At 37.6% G+C, this 13,879-nt stretch overlaps 1 protein-coding gene across 2 annotated transcripts in view; it reads left to right on the top strand.

The window, feature by feature from the left end:
- Nucleotides 1-13,879, top strand: part of L2HGDH (L-2-hydroxyglutarate dehydrogenase) — a 43,932-nt gene that overhangs the window by 400 nt on the left and 29,653 nt on the right. The window contains exons 2-6 of one of the 2 annotated variants that reach the window (XM_049612820.1): nt 1,655-1,787; nt 2,797-2,908; nt 3,526-3,641; nt 4,371-4,522; nt 11,003-11,134. In XM_049612820.1, the coding sequence (XP_049468777.1) occupies nt 2,847-2,908; nt 3,526-3,641; nt 4,371-4,522; nt 11,003-11,134 (462 nt within the window). In that variant the 5' untranslated portion in view covers nt 1,655-1,787; nt 2,797-2,846. The remainder of the gene's footprint in view (nt 1-1,654; nt 1,788-2,796; nt 2,909-3,525; nt 3,642-4,370; nt 4,523-11,002; nt 11,135-13,879) is intronic. The other variant, XM_049612819.1, reaches the window with a different exon arrangement.

Raw genomic sequence — 13,879 nt, forward strand, 5'->3', positions numbered from 1 at the left:
ACGGATGAAAAGAATAAGGCGGTGTTGAGTGGAGCTCTAGAACAGTTCTGGTTTTCAGTACTACCCTCCACTTCCCTTTCAATTCTTGGGTGGGTTACTTAAGCTTCTTAAAGGCTCAGTTGTGAGTAGGAGCCTAGTCTCTCCCGTAGGTGGTCGTTTTAAGGGTTAAAGGACCTATCACACTAAGCAATCAAAGAAACGGTTTATTAGCTGGCATCCCTGATGTTGCTTGGATGATTTGAAACCATTCTTAAATCAGTCAGTTCCTGGCAAACACTGCATTGAGTTGCCTTGTGAGAAGCAGTTCAGTTACTAGTCAAAACCTGCACAAGTAAGTGTCCTGTGATTTGAAGTTTGGAGGTCACATTAGAAACCACGGTCTTTCTCTGCTCTCTGTGAAGGAAATGGCTTATGCTAAGGCATTAAAGCTGGAAAGCTCTTGGATATTTTGGGAAGTAGAAGGTGGGCAAATTGAATGTGGCTGGAGCTTAGTGGGATAGAGATGGTGTGGAATGATACTGGAGACAGGCTACATCACAGCAGAGCTTTGATTTGATTTTAACTACACATTGAACTTTATTCTAAAGGAATTGGGAGACTTAGAGGGTTTTTAAGAAGAGGGAGTGCTTAAATGTTGAGGTTTCAAAAGTTGGCTGCTGTGTGTTAATTTGGAGGATTAGAGTGGTATAGGATTTGTGATTCATAGTGGGGGTATGTAGACAGTTATTTTGGGAATGCTTTTCTTAAGGAAACAAGGTAGAGTTAGTGAGGGTTTTGTGTATACTTTTTATTTTGAAATAATTCTAGACCCACAGGAAATTGCAAAAATACAGATTTTAGGTAACCTTCAGCCAGTTTACCCCAATGATAGCGTCTTCCCTAACTATAGTACAATATCAAAACTAGGAAATTGACATTGGTATGACACAGACCGTGTTCAGATTTCATCAGTTTTTAGATGCACTCATTTGTGTGTGTGTTTCTATGCAATTTAATCATGCTGCCTTGTGTAACTGTCATCACAAAATACACCACAAAGATATCTCTTATGTTACCAATCCCTTTATACCATCTCTTCACCCTTCCTAACCCTTGGCAATCACTAATCTAGTCTCTAGCTGTAAAATTTTGTCATTTTGAGAATGTTTTATAAGTAGAAATTACACAGTATATAACCTTTTGAGATTGGCTTTTTTCACACAGCATAACGTCTTGGAGATTCATCCACGATGTTGCCTATATTGACAGCAGTTTCCTTTTAGTTGTTGAGTAATATTTCATCATATGGTTGTATTACAGTTTGTTTAACCATTCACCAGTTGAAGGACATCTGAGCTGTTTGTAATTTGGGGCTCTTATGAATACAGCTGCTGTGACGTTTATATACAGGTTTTTGTATGAACATCCGTTTTTATTTTTCTGAGATAAATGCCCAAGGGTGTAGTTGCTAAGACATATTTAGTTAGCACATGCTTAGTTTTTTATTTTCATTGTAGGCATGGCTTTTAATATAGGGCCATAAAAGGAATATCCATTGAGAAATACTGAGTATTGCTTTATAAAAGAAGAGTACACCAGAGGTTCCCAAGGAAGTATAAAACATGAAGTCATGCACCTGGGATCCAGGTTCTGAATATTAGAATTTCCCTTACAGAAAGACTTGAGATGAGTGGAGTCCATGTTTGGGACTCAAAAAGAGACCATTATATCCTTTAAGTGGGAGATCTTCAACAATCCAAAGAATGACCTGAGGAAGAGTGGGAGATCAATGATGTGGCCCAAATTGGGTAAGATATAAGCCCAAAGATCTGTTTTTCCTATGTACGAGTGAGAACAGAACAAAGGAGGTTGTGCCAACGTCAAGGCCTAAACCAATTATCTGACTTGAGTGGAGTGTGTTATACAACGGCAAAGATAAATGTTTAGTTTTTTAAGAAACTGCTATACTCTTTTTCCAGGGTGGCTGTACTATTTCACATTCCTACCAGCAGTGTGTGAGTGATCCAGTTCCTCCTCATTCTCACCAGCATTTGGTGTTCCCACTTTTTAAATTTTAGCCATTCTAAGAGGAGTGTAGTGACATCTTATTGTAGTTTTGATTTGCATTTCCCTAGTCATTAATGGTAGTGAACATCTTTTCATGTGCTTATTTTCCATCTGTAGATCTATCCTCTTTGATGAAATTTGTTCTTATCTTTTGCGCATTTTCAAAATGGCTTATGTGGGAGTTCTTTATATATTCTAGATATGAGTCTTTTGTCAGATATGTGGCTTGCAACCAACTCGTTGGTTGTCTTCTTACCCCCTTAACAAAATGTTTTGCAGAACAAAATTTTTAATTTTGATGAAGTCCAGTTTATCAGTTTTCCTTATATGGATCATGCTTTTGGTGTCTTCTCTTCACTTAGCCCTAGATCCCAAAGGTTTTTTCCTTTGTTTTCTTCTAAAAGTTTTGGGGCGCCTGGGTGGCTCAGTCGGTTAAGCGCCTGACTTCAGCTCAGGTAACGATCTCGCGGTCCGTGAGTTCGAGCCCCGCGTCGGGCTCTGGGCTGATGGCCCAGAGCCTGGAGCCTGCTTCCAGTTCTGTGTCTCCCTCTCTCTCTGCCCCTCCCCCGTTCATGCTCTGTCTCTCTCTGTCTCAAAAATAAATAAACGTTAAAAAAAAAATTTAAAAGTTTTATGGTGAATATTTGATGATATAATACATTTATTGTAAATTTTTAAAAATTAGAATATTGGTATTGTGTGCATGTTTTAAAGAAGCCTTTTAGAAATAACATATTGAAATATTTACAGATGCTGTTTAGGATTTGCATCAAAATTTAATGCAGGAGGAGGTGAAATAGATGGGATATAGAAAAAGCAAGATTAGCCATATGCTTACCAAAGTAGATATGTTGGGCATGAGGTAGGTGCTAAAGGTAATCTTTTTCTGCTTCTCATTACTGAACTAGATAGACTATACATGCCCTTCCTAATCTTTGAAATGGTTGTATAATCCGGATTTATTATGGCTAAAATTGTGGCTGTAAGCCTATTTCTGGATCAGTTATTTCCCTAAGGTTTGAAATTCTCACTGACTGTTTCCTTCTCAGTAGAAAAAAGTTCTTGCACACTGAAGACTTGAGTGTCTTGAAGGACCTAAGTCTTAAAGACCTAATGTGTTGGTTTATCCTCGAGAATACTGCACTTGAGTTTTAAATGAATAGTTGGTAGAGAAGAGTGTGATGCTTAACACAGAGTAAACACTCTGCCCAGGCAGAGTGCTGTGGAGAGTGAGATTGAGAGAGGCTTGGGAACTAGTTATCCTGCCTGCTGGGTGTGGCAGCTTATATTACTGACCCAGCAATGCATGTAATTCTTAAAGGCTTTTTCCTTTAAGAAGACAATATCATAAAGCCCAATAAATATTTGATTGTAATGATTACAAATTAATAGTTTGATGAAAATTATGCACACGAAATTTGATGAGATCTACTGTAAACATGTAAAGTAAAATACTTTAAAGGTGACTTTCTCTTAAAGCTCATTTGATGTAGTCGTTATTGGTGGCGGAATTGTGGGCCTTGCCTCTGCCAGAGCACTCATCCTGCGACATCCAGCACTTTCCATTGGTGTTCTGGAAAAGGAGAAAGATTTGGGTATGTATATTACCAGTGTTGCTCTTTGGGCTTAACCTGAATACCTGCTCATTATTTCAGTTCTGCATCTTTCATGTTGAATGTCATTATTAGTACCTTAGTTTGGGTTCTTCATAAAGCAGAGCCTGGGACCAGAACTTGAGTAGAGGTGATTTATTTGAGATGTTGTTTAGGAGGCAGAAGTGAGGAGTGTGGAGAGTAAGCCTGAAAGGAAGAAAAGCCACAGGAGGGTACATAATCAAGGTTGCAATTGTGAGCTTGATTCCTCTGGGACCTCTGAGGAGCAACATAAACATTTCCAAGTATTGTGCTCATTTTTCCATCAGCTAGTGTTTCTACTGGCTGAGGATTGCCCCTGGGGACATTGAGTTGTAATCTTCTCCCTCTCCCCTCCTGTCACATTAGAAAAGGCCCTGGGGCGGAATACCCAGAGCTATAGTGGGTTTGCCAGCAGGGAGAGTTGGGTTTGTGCACCAAAGTTTGCTAGTAGTGAGGAGTGGGTTTGTGCATCAAAGTTGTAACTGAAGTGAAAGATGGCCTGAGGGGATGTGGCATGGACACCAGGGATGGCTACTAGAAGAAGTTACCAGTGTCCTGCCTATAAGAACAAACTCAGGCAGAATTTTCAATAATGTGGTCTCTACTAACTGCAACTTTGTTTGTTCCTCCACTTTGTAGCTTTTGAATAGTTTGTATAGTTTCTCTTATCCTGTTTCTCTCGTCCGGTAGCTATTCACCAGACTGGACATAACAGTGGTGTCATACATAGTGGAATTTATTATAAACCTGAATCTCTAAAAGCTAAATTATGTGTACAAGGTGCAGCCCTCATCTATGAGTATTGTAAGCAAAAAGGAATTTCCTACAAGCAATGTGGTAAGGTAAGGCATTTTACTACAGCCTTGACTTACTTATAACTAGCATTTTCTTAGCAATGTTTAATGTTGAATTTAAAAAAATGGCTTTTCTCTCTTTATGTAATTTTCAAAGTCTAATGTTAGAAAATAACTTTAGAAAAAGTGGTATGACTAACTCCACGTAATTTAAAAAATAAGTTTTATTGACATATAATTTATATACACTATGCCATACAATTCACCCTTTTATTGAAGTGTTCAATTTGGTTTTTAGTATATTCATAAAATCATGCAGCTGTCACCACTGTCTGATTTTAGAACATGTACATTACCTCAAAAAGAAACCTTTATGCATTAACAGTCATTGCCTATATCTCTCACTTCCTATTCCTACCTTTCCCCGGCTCCTGGCAACCACTAATATACTTTCTGTCTCTGTGGATTTGCCTATTCTGGAAGTTTCCTATAAATAGAATCCTACAATATGTTGTCTTTTGTGACTGGCTTCTTTTACTTAGCATAACGTTCTCAAGCTTCATTTATCTTATGGCGTGAATCAGTACTTTATTCCTTTTTATAATCCATTGCGCAGCTGTATCACATTTTATTTACCTATTTATCAGTTGACGGACATTTAGGTTGTTCCCATATTTGACTATTATGAACACTGCTATTAGACTATTATGTATAATGCTGCTATGGACATTTATGTACACTTTTTTTGTATGGACCTGTATTTTTTTAATATATAATTTATTGTCAAATTGGTTTCCGTACAACACCCAGTGCTCATCTCAACAGGTGCACTCCTGAATGCCCATCACCCACTTTCCCCTCTCCCCCAACCCCCCATCAACCCTCAGTTTGTTCTCAGTATTTAAGAGACTCTTATGGTTTGCCTCCTTCCCTCTCTGTAACTTTTTTTTTGTCCCCCTTCACCTCCCCCCCTGGTCTTCTGTGAAGTTTCTCAGGATCCACCTATGAGTGAAAACATATGGTATCTGTCTTTTCTCTGCCTGACTTATTTCACTTAGCATAACACTCTCCAGTTCCATCCACGTTGCTACAAAAGGGCAGATTTCATTCTTTCTCAGTGCCAAGTAGTATTCCATTGTATATATAAACCACAACTTGTTAATCCGTTCATCAGTTGATGGACACTTAGGCTCTTTCCATAATTTGGCTATTGTTGAAAGTGCTGCTATAAACATTGGGGTACAAGTGCCCCTATGCATCAGCACTCTTGTATCCTTTGGGTAAATTTCTAGCAGTGCTATTGCTGGGTCATAGGGTAGGTCTATTTTTAATTTTTTGAGGAACCTCCACACTCTTCCAGAGCAGCTGTACCAGTTTGCATTCCCACTAACAGTGCAAGAGGGTTCCCGTTTCTCCACATCCTCTCTAGCATCTATAGTCTCCTGGTTTGTTCATTTTAGCCACTCTGACCAGCGTGAGGTGGTATTTCAGTGTGGTTTTGATTTGTATTTCCCTGATGAGGAGTGACGTTGAGCATCTTTTCATGTGCCTGTTGGCTGTACGGACCTGTATTTTCATTTCTCTCAGATACATACCTAGGAGTGAAATTCTCAGGTCATATGGTAACTCCAAGTTTAACATGTCGAGGAACTGCCAAACTTTTTTTTAAAGTTCCACACTATTTTATTTTATTTTTAAACATTTTTTAAAATGATTTTTATTTATTTTTGAGAGACAGAGAGTATAAGTCGGGGAGAGACAGAGTACGAGCTGGGGAGAGGCAGAGAGAGAAGGAGACACAGAATCTGAGGCAGACTCCAGGTGCTGAGCTGTCAGCACAGAGCCTGATGTGGGGCTCAAACTTGTGAACCACAAGATCATGACCAGAGCTGAAGTCAGACACTTAACCGATTGAGCCACTCACATGCCCCAAAGTTCCACACTATTTTAAATTGCCATCAGTAATGAGGATTTCCGTATCTCCACATCCTTGCCAACACCTGTTATTGTGTCTTTTAGCCATCCTAGTAGGTGTGAAGTGGTATGTCAATATGGTTTTGATTTGCATTTCCCTAGTAATTAATGGTGTTGAACATCTTTTCAACATGCTTATTGGCCATGCAGTTATCTTCTTTGGAGAAATGTCTATTCAGATCTTTTGCCCATTTAAAAATTGAGGTATTTGTCTTTATTCTTGAGCTATATGTGTTCTTTATATATTCTTGATACAGTCCCTTATCAGCTATATGATATTTACTAAAATACTACTAAAATACTGAAATATTTTTATGTATAAAATAAAATAGTAATAATAGTAATGGTAATAATAATAGTAATGGTAATACTTTAACTGTTACTAAATATTTTTTCCTATTCTGTAGTTTGTTTTTTTTTTTTACTTTCTTGATGATATACTTTGAAGCACAGAAGCTTTTAATTTTGATGAAGTCCAGTTACCTTTTTTCTTTTGTTGCTTATGCTTTTTGTGTCATATCTAAGAAATCATTGCCTACCCTTAGATCATGAAAAATTATTCCTACGTTTCTAAGAGTTTTATTATATCCTTAGTTTTGACATTTAGATCTATGATCACTTTTTTCCCCCCAATTGAGTTGATTTAACTCCAGGTGGGACAGAATTTGAGGTAGATCAAAGATTGAAGAACAGACTTTGGCAAGATCCTGGGCTGGATTTACTCTGACTTCAGAGCTAAGGTAGGAATGGCTGAGTGAGAAGAACTAAAGAGAAGATGAGCCACTGTAAGATTTTTTATTTTTTATTTTTTTTTAAATATTTTTTTAATGTTTTATTCATTTTTGAGACAGAGGAGATAGAGTGTTAGCAGGGGAGGGACAGAGAGAGAGAGCCAGACACAGAATCCGAAGCAGGCTCCAGGCTCTGAGCTGTCATCACAGAGCCCGACGCAGAGCTCGAACTCACAAACCACGAGATCATGACCTGAGCCGAAATCGGCCGCTTAACCAACTTGAGACACCCAGGCGCCCCAGGATTTTTTATTTTTACAAAAATGTATTCTTAAATATACAGCAGGGTCCAAGATGACACTTTATTCTAGCTGTAGGTGGCAACAGATACTATGGCAGGTAATCCAAATGTTTAAACAAGAATGGAATTAAAGATCACCACTGCCTCAGGCCTCAGGCACAAGGAACAACTTTTTTTTTTTTTTTGCCAGATTTCTTAATTCCAACTGTGGCCAGAAGATTGTTTCCCACAGCCTTCACTTTTAGCCCCCTGAGTTTCTTCTCTTTTTGTTTCTGCTTGAATGCCTTATCTTCCTAGTTCATTTCCTTGGCCTGCTTCTTTGGCTATTTCAGGGGCTTACCACCTTCACAGCTGGCCTCCTGCTCCTTCCCCAGACTCTGCCACCAGAAGCAGAGCCCCTTACCCCAGCCCTGTACCTATACTTACAGTATATGATCACTTTAAATTGATTTTGGCACATAGTGTGAGGAAGGGGCTCAAATTCATTCTTTTGCATGTAGCTACGCAGTTGTCTCAGTACCATTTATTGAAAAGACCGTTCTTTCTGTTGATTCTAACAATCAAAAGATTGTTTTGACACCTTTATCAAAAGTTAGTTAAGCATAAATGTAGGATGGTATATTTAAGATTCTCAATTCTATTTCATTGATGTACATCGATCTTTATGCCAATACCGTAGTATCTTGATTATTGTGGCTCTTGATTATATTTTGAAATCAGAAAGTGTGAGTCCTCTAACTTTGTCCTTTTTTCAAGATTATTTTGACTCTTCTGGGTCCTTTGCATTTCCATATGAGTTTTAGGGTTAGTCAGTTTCTCCAAAAAAGCAGCTAGAATTTTGATAGAGATTGTGTTGAATCTATAGATCAATTTGGGGAGTATTGCCATATTAACAGTATTAAATCTTGCAAACCATGAGCATGGGAATGCTTTCCCTTTTTTTTTTTTTTTTAGATCTTCTTTAATTTCTTTCAACAATGTTTTGCATTCTTCAGTGTACAGGTCTTGCATTTTTTTTGCAAAATTTATTCCTTAGTATTTTATTCTTTTTGATGCTTTTGTGAGGAGAAATGTTTTCTTAATTTCATTTTGAATTATTCATTGCTAATGTATAGAATATGATTTTTTATATATTGTTCTTTTTTCTTGCAGCCTTGCTAAACTCATTATAGTTTCTTTGTGTGTGGATTCCTTAGGATTTTCTATGTGCAGGATCATGCCATCTGCAAATAAGATAATTTTACTTCTTTTTCAGTTTGGATACCTTATATATATATATATATATATTTTTTTTTTTTCTTGCCTAATTTCCCCAGGTAGGATCACAAATACAGTGTTGAATAGAAGTAGTGAAAATGGACATCCTTGTATTGTTGCTGATTAGAGAGAAAGCTTTCAATCTTTCACTATTAAGTATGATGCTAGCTGTAGGTTTTCTGCAAATGCCCCTTATAAGATTGAGGGAGTTCTTTTTTATTGATAGTTTTGTTTTGTTTTGTTGTTTAAGATTTTTATTAAAAAAAATTTTTTTTAATGTTTATTTATTTTTGAGACAGAGCATGAACAGGGGAGGGTCAGAGAGAGGGAGACACAGAATCTGAAACAGGCTTCAGGCTCTGAGCTGTCAGCACAGAGCCCGATGCGGGGCTTGAACTCACTGACCGCGAGATCATGACCTGAGCCGAAGTCAGCCGCTTAACCGACTGAGCCACCCAGGCGCCCCTAAGATTTTTATTCTTAAGTAGTCTCTACACCCAACATGGAGCTCAAACCCACAACCCTGGGAACAAGAGTCGCATGCTCTACCAACTGAGCCAGCCAGGTGCCCCAAGTTTGTTAAGTGTTGTTTTATTTTTTTTATCATGGAATGGTGTTGGATTTTCTGTCTCATCTTTTCCACTTTTGTTGAGGCAATCATGTTGTTTTTATATTCTATTAATATGGTATATTACATTAATTGACTTTTGGATGTTAAATTGATCTTACCTCCTGTAATAAATCCCACTTGGTCACAGTGTATAGTTTTTTTATGTTACTTCACTCAGTTTACTATTGTTGTGTTCAGGATTTTTACATCAATATTTGTATGGGTCACTGGTCTGCAGTTTTATTTTCTTTTGATATCTGTGTTTGGTTTGGGTATCTGGCTAATACTGACCTCATAGAATTAGTTAGGACATATTCCCTCCTCTTCTGTGTTTTGTTTTGTTTTTTTTTTTTTTTTTGGGGGGGGGGGGGGGGAGACAGAGTGTAAGCAGGGGAGGGGCAGAGAGTAGGAAACCCAGAATCTGAAGTAGGCTCCAGGCTGACGCTGAACTCATGGGCTGTGAGATCATGACCTGAGCTGAAGTCGGAAGCTTAACTGACTGAGCCACCCAGGCGCCCCTCCTCTCCTGTTTTTTGAAAGAGTTTATCCAGAATTGGTATTAATTTTTCTTTAAACATAGGGTATCATTCATGTGTAAAGCCCTTGGGCCTGAGCTTTTCTTTATGGGAAGTTTTAAAGTTACTAATTCAGTCTCTTTACTTGTTACAGGTGTATTCAGATTCTTTTTCTTCTTGAGTTAGTTTTAGAAGTTTGTGTTTTTCTATGAATGTTTCCATTTCATTTAGATTATCTAATTTGTTGCTATACAGCTATGTAATTTGTGAATATTTTCAGTCATTCTGTGGGTTGTCTTTTCTCTTTCTTGATAGTGTCCTTTGATTCCACTTTTATTTTTGAGGTTAATTATTTGTTGATTTAAATAACCTTTATGCCTTGATTAAAAGTATAATCTCATGAAATTCTGGTGACTTCTTGCTGTGAAATAGCAATTTGTGAATTCTAACGTACCTGTGAATATGCATCTCTGCTTTTCTTTTCTAGTAGCTGTTAATTAAGGAAGAAACTACTTCAAAAAGATACTTTGCCTAGAATTAAAATGAAAAAGAATCCTAAGTAAAGTTGATTAATTTACCTTTTTTTCCCCCTCTGCAGTAGAATGCATTAGTAAATATTTTATAATATGCTTTATTCTAGGAAATAAAGTGAATAGTTTTTCTGTTAGTGATACCCATTATACTGCATACCACTGTCTTTCTGATATATGGGTATTTTACATTCTCTTATAAAAAGAAGGCAGCCATTCTGTTTTTCTGTTTGTTCTGTTTTTTGTTTTTGTTTTTGTATTTTAATTGTAAGGACAAAGCCACCTGTGCTTCTCACTCTTTGAGGGAGTGATATTGATAACAGTTGCTATGGCCAAGATTCATGTAGCAACCATGATAGCAGAAGGGGAGATTGAGGCTACATCTAACTTTTGGGGAAAATTTGTTTTAATGCAGTTTTCTTAAGATAACTTTTTTCAGTGGAGGAGGAAATTGAGGTCATGAAGAAAGAGAGAAGTAGATAAAAATCAACTGAATTTGAATCATGCAATAATGTATGATTTTCTGTTGACTTTATCTTTTATAGCTAATAAAAGCTATATGTTTAACTCTATCCATATTCTTTATCTTTTTTTTTTTTTTTTTTTGAAGCTTATAGTAGCTGTTGAACAAGAAGAAATTCCCAGACTTCAGGCCTTATATGAGAGAGGCCGGCAGAATGGTGTCCAGGGCTTAAGGCTAATCCAACAGGAGGATATAAAAAAGAAGGAGCCATATTGTAGGGTAAGTGATTCACTAACTCTATGTACATGCTCACGGGGACATTTTTGTTTAGGGCTCAGTACTGTGACATGGAGGCTGAGGGTGAATTTATAGGAGGCATGAATTACTGCTTCTGTGACAGTGAGGTGACAGACACAAGAGGGCTTGCCATAAACTGAACACCAGATTTCTTCTTTCTTTGTGAGAAAATACCAAATCTGAAGAACATAAACAAAGGCAAGAGGAGGTCTGAGACCATATGGCATATTGGGAAAGCATTGAACAGTGAGGTATGGTTGAATCCTAGGGTATGTAGGGAGAGATAATAGATGTGACTAGAAAGGCAGGATTAGGCGTGTGTAAAAGGCCTGATATTCCTGCTAATAGCTTTGAAATTAGTAGGCATGGGGAGCCACTGAAAATTTTTGAGGAGGGTAGCTACATTATCCATGAGTGTGAAGGGTAGGTTGTAGAGTATCTTGCTTAGAACATGCTATGGGGAGAACAGATCTTTTCTTTAGGAAAGAGACATGAATAATATTTTAATAGTTACTCTGCATATTGACTTTCTTTGATAGTCTTTCAGAGGCTATCAGTCCAACCCCCAGTTCCACTAACTGTTCTAACGAATGGCTGTTATCTCCTGTTCTGCCCGCCCCCTCCATTTTATTGACCATGTACAATAGCAGGACTCTAGGTACCGGTCCTAGAGAATGTGACTTTGAACTCACTGCCGGGCAATGCTTATCAAAAGCTTGGTGTATGGGAAATAAAAACACAATTTATGAGCAGTATCCTGAAAGATAAGTAGACCACTTATTCCCATACACAGTGGCACACCTTCACTGCACTGTTTGTCTCTCCCATGCTACTCCTCTATCCCAAATTACTCTCCTTGAATTGTTCTTTGGTTTTATGGCGTCAGCCTAAGGAGAAGGTCATTGTGACACCGTGGCCTCTACTGTTAGGATGGGGTCAAGGACATAGGTTGTTCATTTTGTTACCCAACATCTCTCTTTCTGAAAACCCTCAGGAGAAATTTTCCTCAAACTTCATTTCTAAGAATACTTGTGTTCTTTCTGAGCACAGTTGGCTTGTTTTTATCTTACAAACACTGAATCATTTCATTGATTGTGTTGTTGTGTATGTCTTGACTGCCAGGAAGCTGAGAGACACATTTGTGCCCCACTCCTGCCAGATATTTAGGTCCTTAAGCATACGTTTTTATTTTTATGTCTTAACTTCCTTCTTCATTTCCTTATATCTTTCTACTCTCATTTCCTCTCTGCCTTGATTTTTTTGGACTTTTTTTCATTTAATCATAACATATAACAATCATAAACGTACAGCTTGGTGAACTTTCATAAACAGCAGAACATTACCAGCCTCGCGGTATTCTCCTCAAGCCCCTTCTGTCACTACCTTTCTCTTTTTTTTTTTTTTTTTTAAACATTTATTTATTTTTGAGACAGACAGAGAGAGAGAGCATGAACAGGGGAGGGTCATAGGAAGAGGGAGACATAGAATCTGAAACAGGCTCCAGGCTCTGAGCTGTCAGCACAGAGCCCGACACGGGGCTCGAACTCACGGACCGCGAGATCGTGACCTGAGCCGAAGTCGGACGCCCAACCGACTGAGCCACCCAGGCGCCCCTCACTACCTTTCTCTTAAGAGTAAACACTATCCTCACTTTTTACATCGCAGGTTTGAATTGTATTTAAGTGGAATCATGTATGTAGTATGTGCTCATTTTTGACTGAACTTAGTTATAAGTTTATAACTGTAGTTATAAGTTTCCTTGCTGTACTATTAATAGTCCATTGTATGAAGGTAGAGGTCAAGATACATTTTTTTTTTCCATATGGATACCCAAATGACCCAGCACAGTTTATCAAAAAGACCATTATTTCCGCATTGCACTGCAGTCTTACCTTTGTGATATCAGGTGACTGTATGTGTGGGCTCTATGTCTGGACTCTGTTCTGTTACATTGTCTCTTGTTTTACCACTACCATAATATCTTAATTACCATAGCTTTTTAGTAGACTGAAATACCTGGTACAGTAATTTCTTTAGTTTTGTTCTTCAACATTGTCATGGCTATTCTTGGATCTTTGTATTTCTATATACATTTTAGAATTAATTTGCTAAACTCCACAAGGTAACCTTTTGTGATTTTAATTGAGATGGCATTGAATCTGTAGGGCCATTGGAGACAATTTATATCTTCACAGTATTTAATCTTCCAATCCATCAACATAGTAGATCCACCCATTTATCTGTATCTTCTTTAATTCATTGCAAAAATGTGTTATAATTTTCAGTGCAGAGGTCTTTCATATCTCTTAGTTTCATTTCTAAGTATTTGATGTTTTTGATACTCTCATAAATAGTATTGTTACTTAAAGTTCATGTTCTACTTGTATGTTGCAAATGTATGAAAATATAATTGATTTTTGACCTTGCATACATCTTAGTTGTTAAATTCACATATTCTCGTAGTTTGTCTATAGTTTATTTTATTCTTTTTTGGATTTTCTATTGACAGTAATGCTGTCTGCAAATAATTCTTTCTTTCCAATTCATATACTTAGCTGGCTCAATATGTAATGCTAATATCAATTGTTTTTAAAAAATTGTTTTTAAACGTTTACCCATTTTTGAGAAAGAGAGTGAACAAGTGGGGGAGAGGCAGAGAGAGGAGGGCACAGAGGATCTGAAGCAGGCTCTGTGCTGACAGCAGAGAGCCTGATGTGGGGCTTGAAC

The sequence above is a fragment of the Panthera uncia genome (genome assembly GCF_023721935.1).
Source record: "Panthera uncia isolate 11264 chromosome B3 unlocalized genomic scaffold, Puncia_PCG_1.0 HiC_scaffold_1, whole genome shotgun sequence".
In the NCBI taxonomy this organism is placed as follows: Eukaryota; Metazoa; Chordata; class Mammalia; order Carnivora; family Felidae; genus Panthera; species Panthera uncia.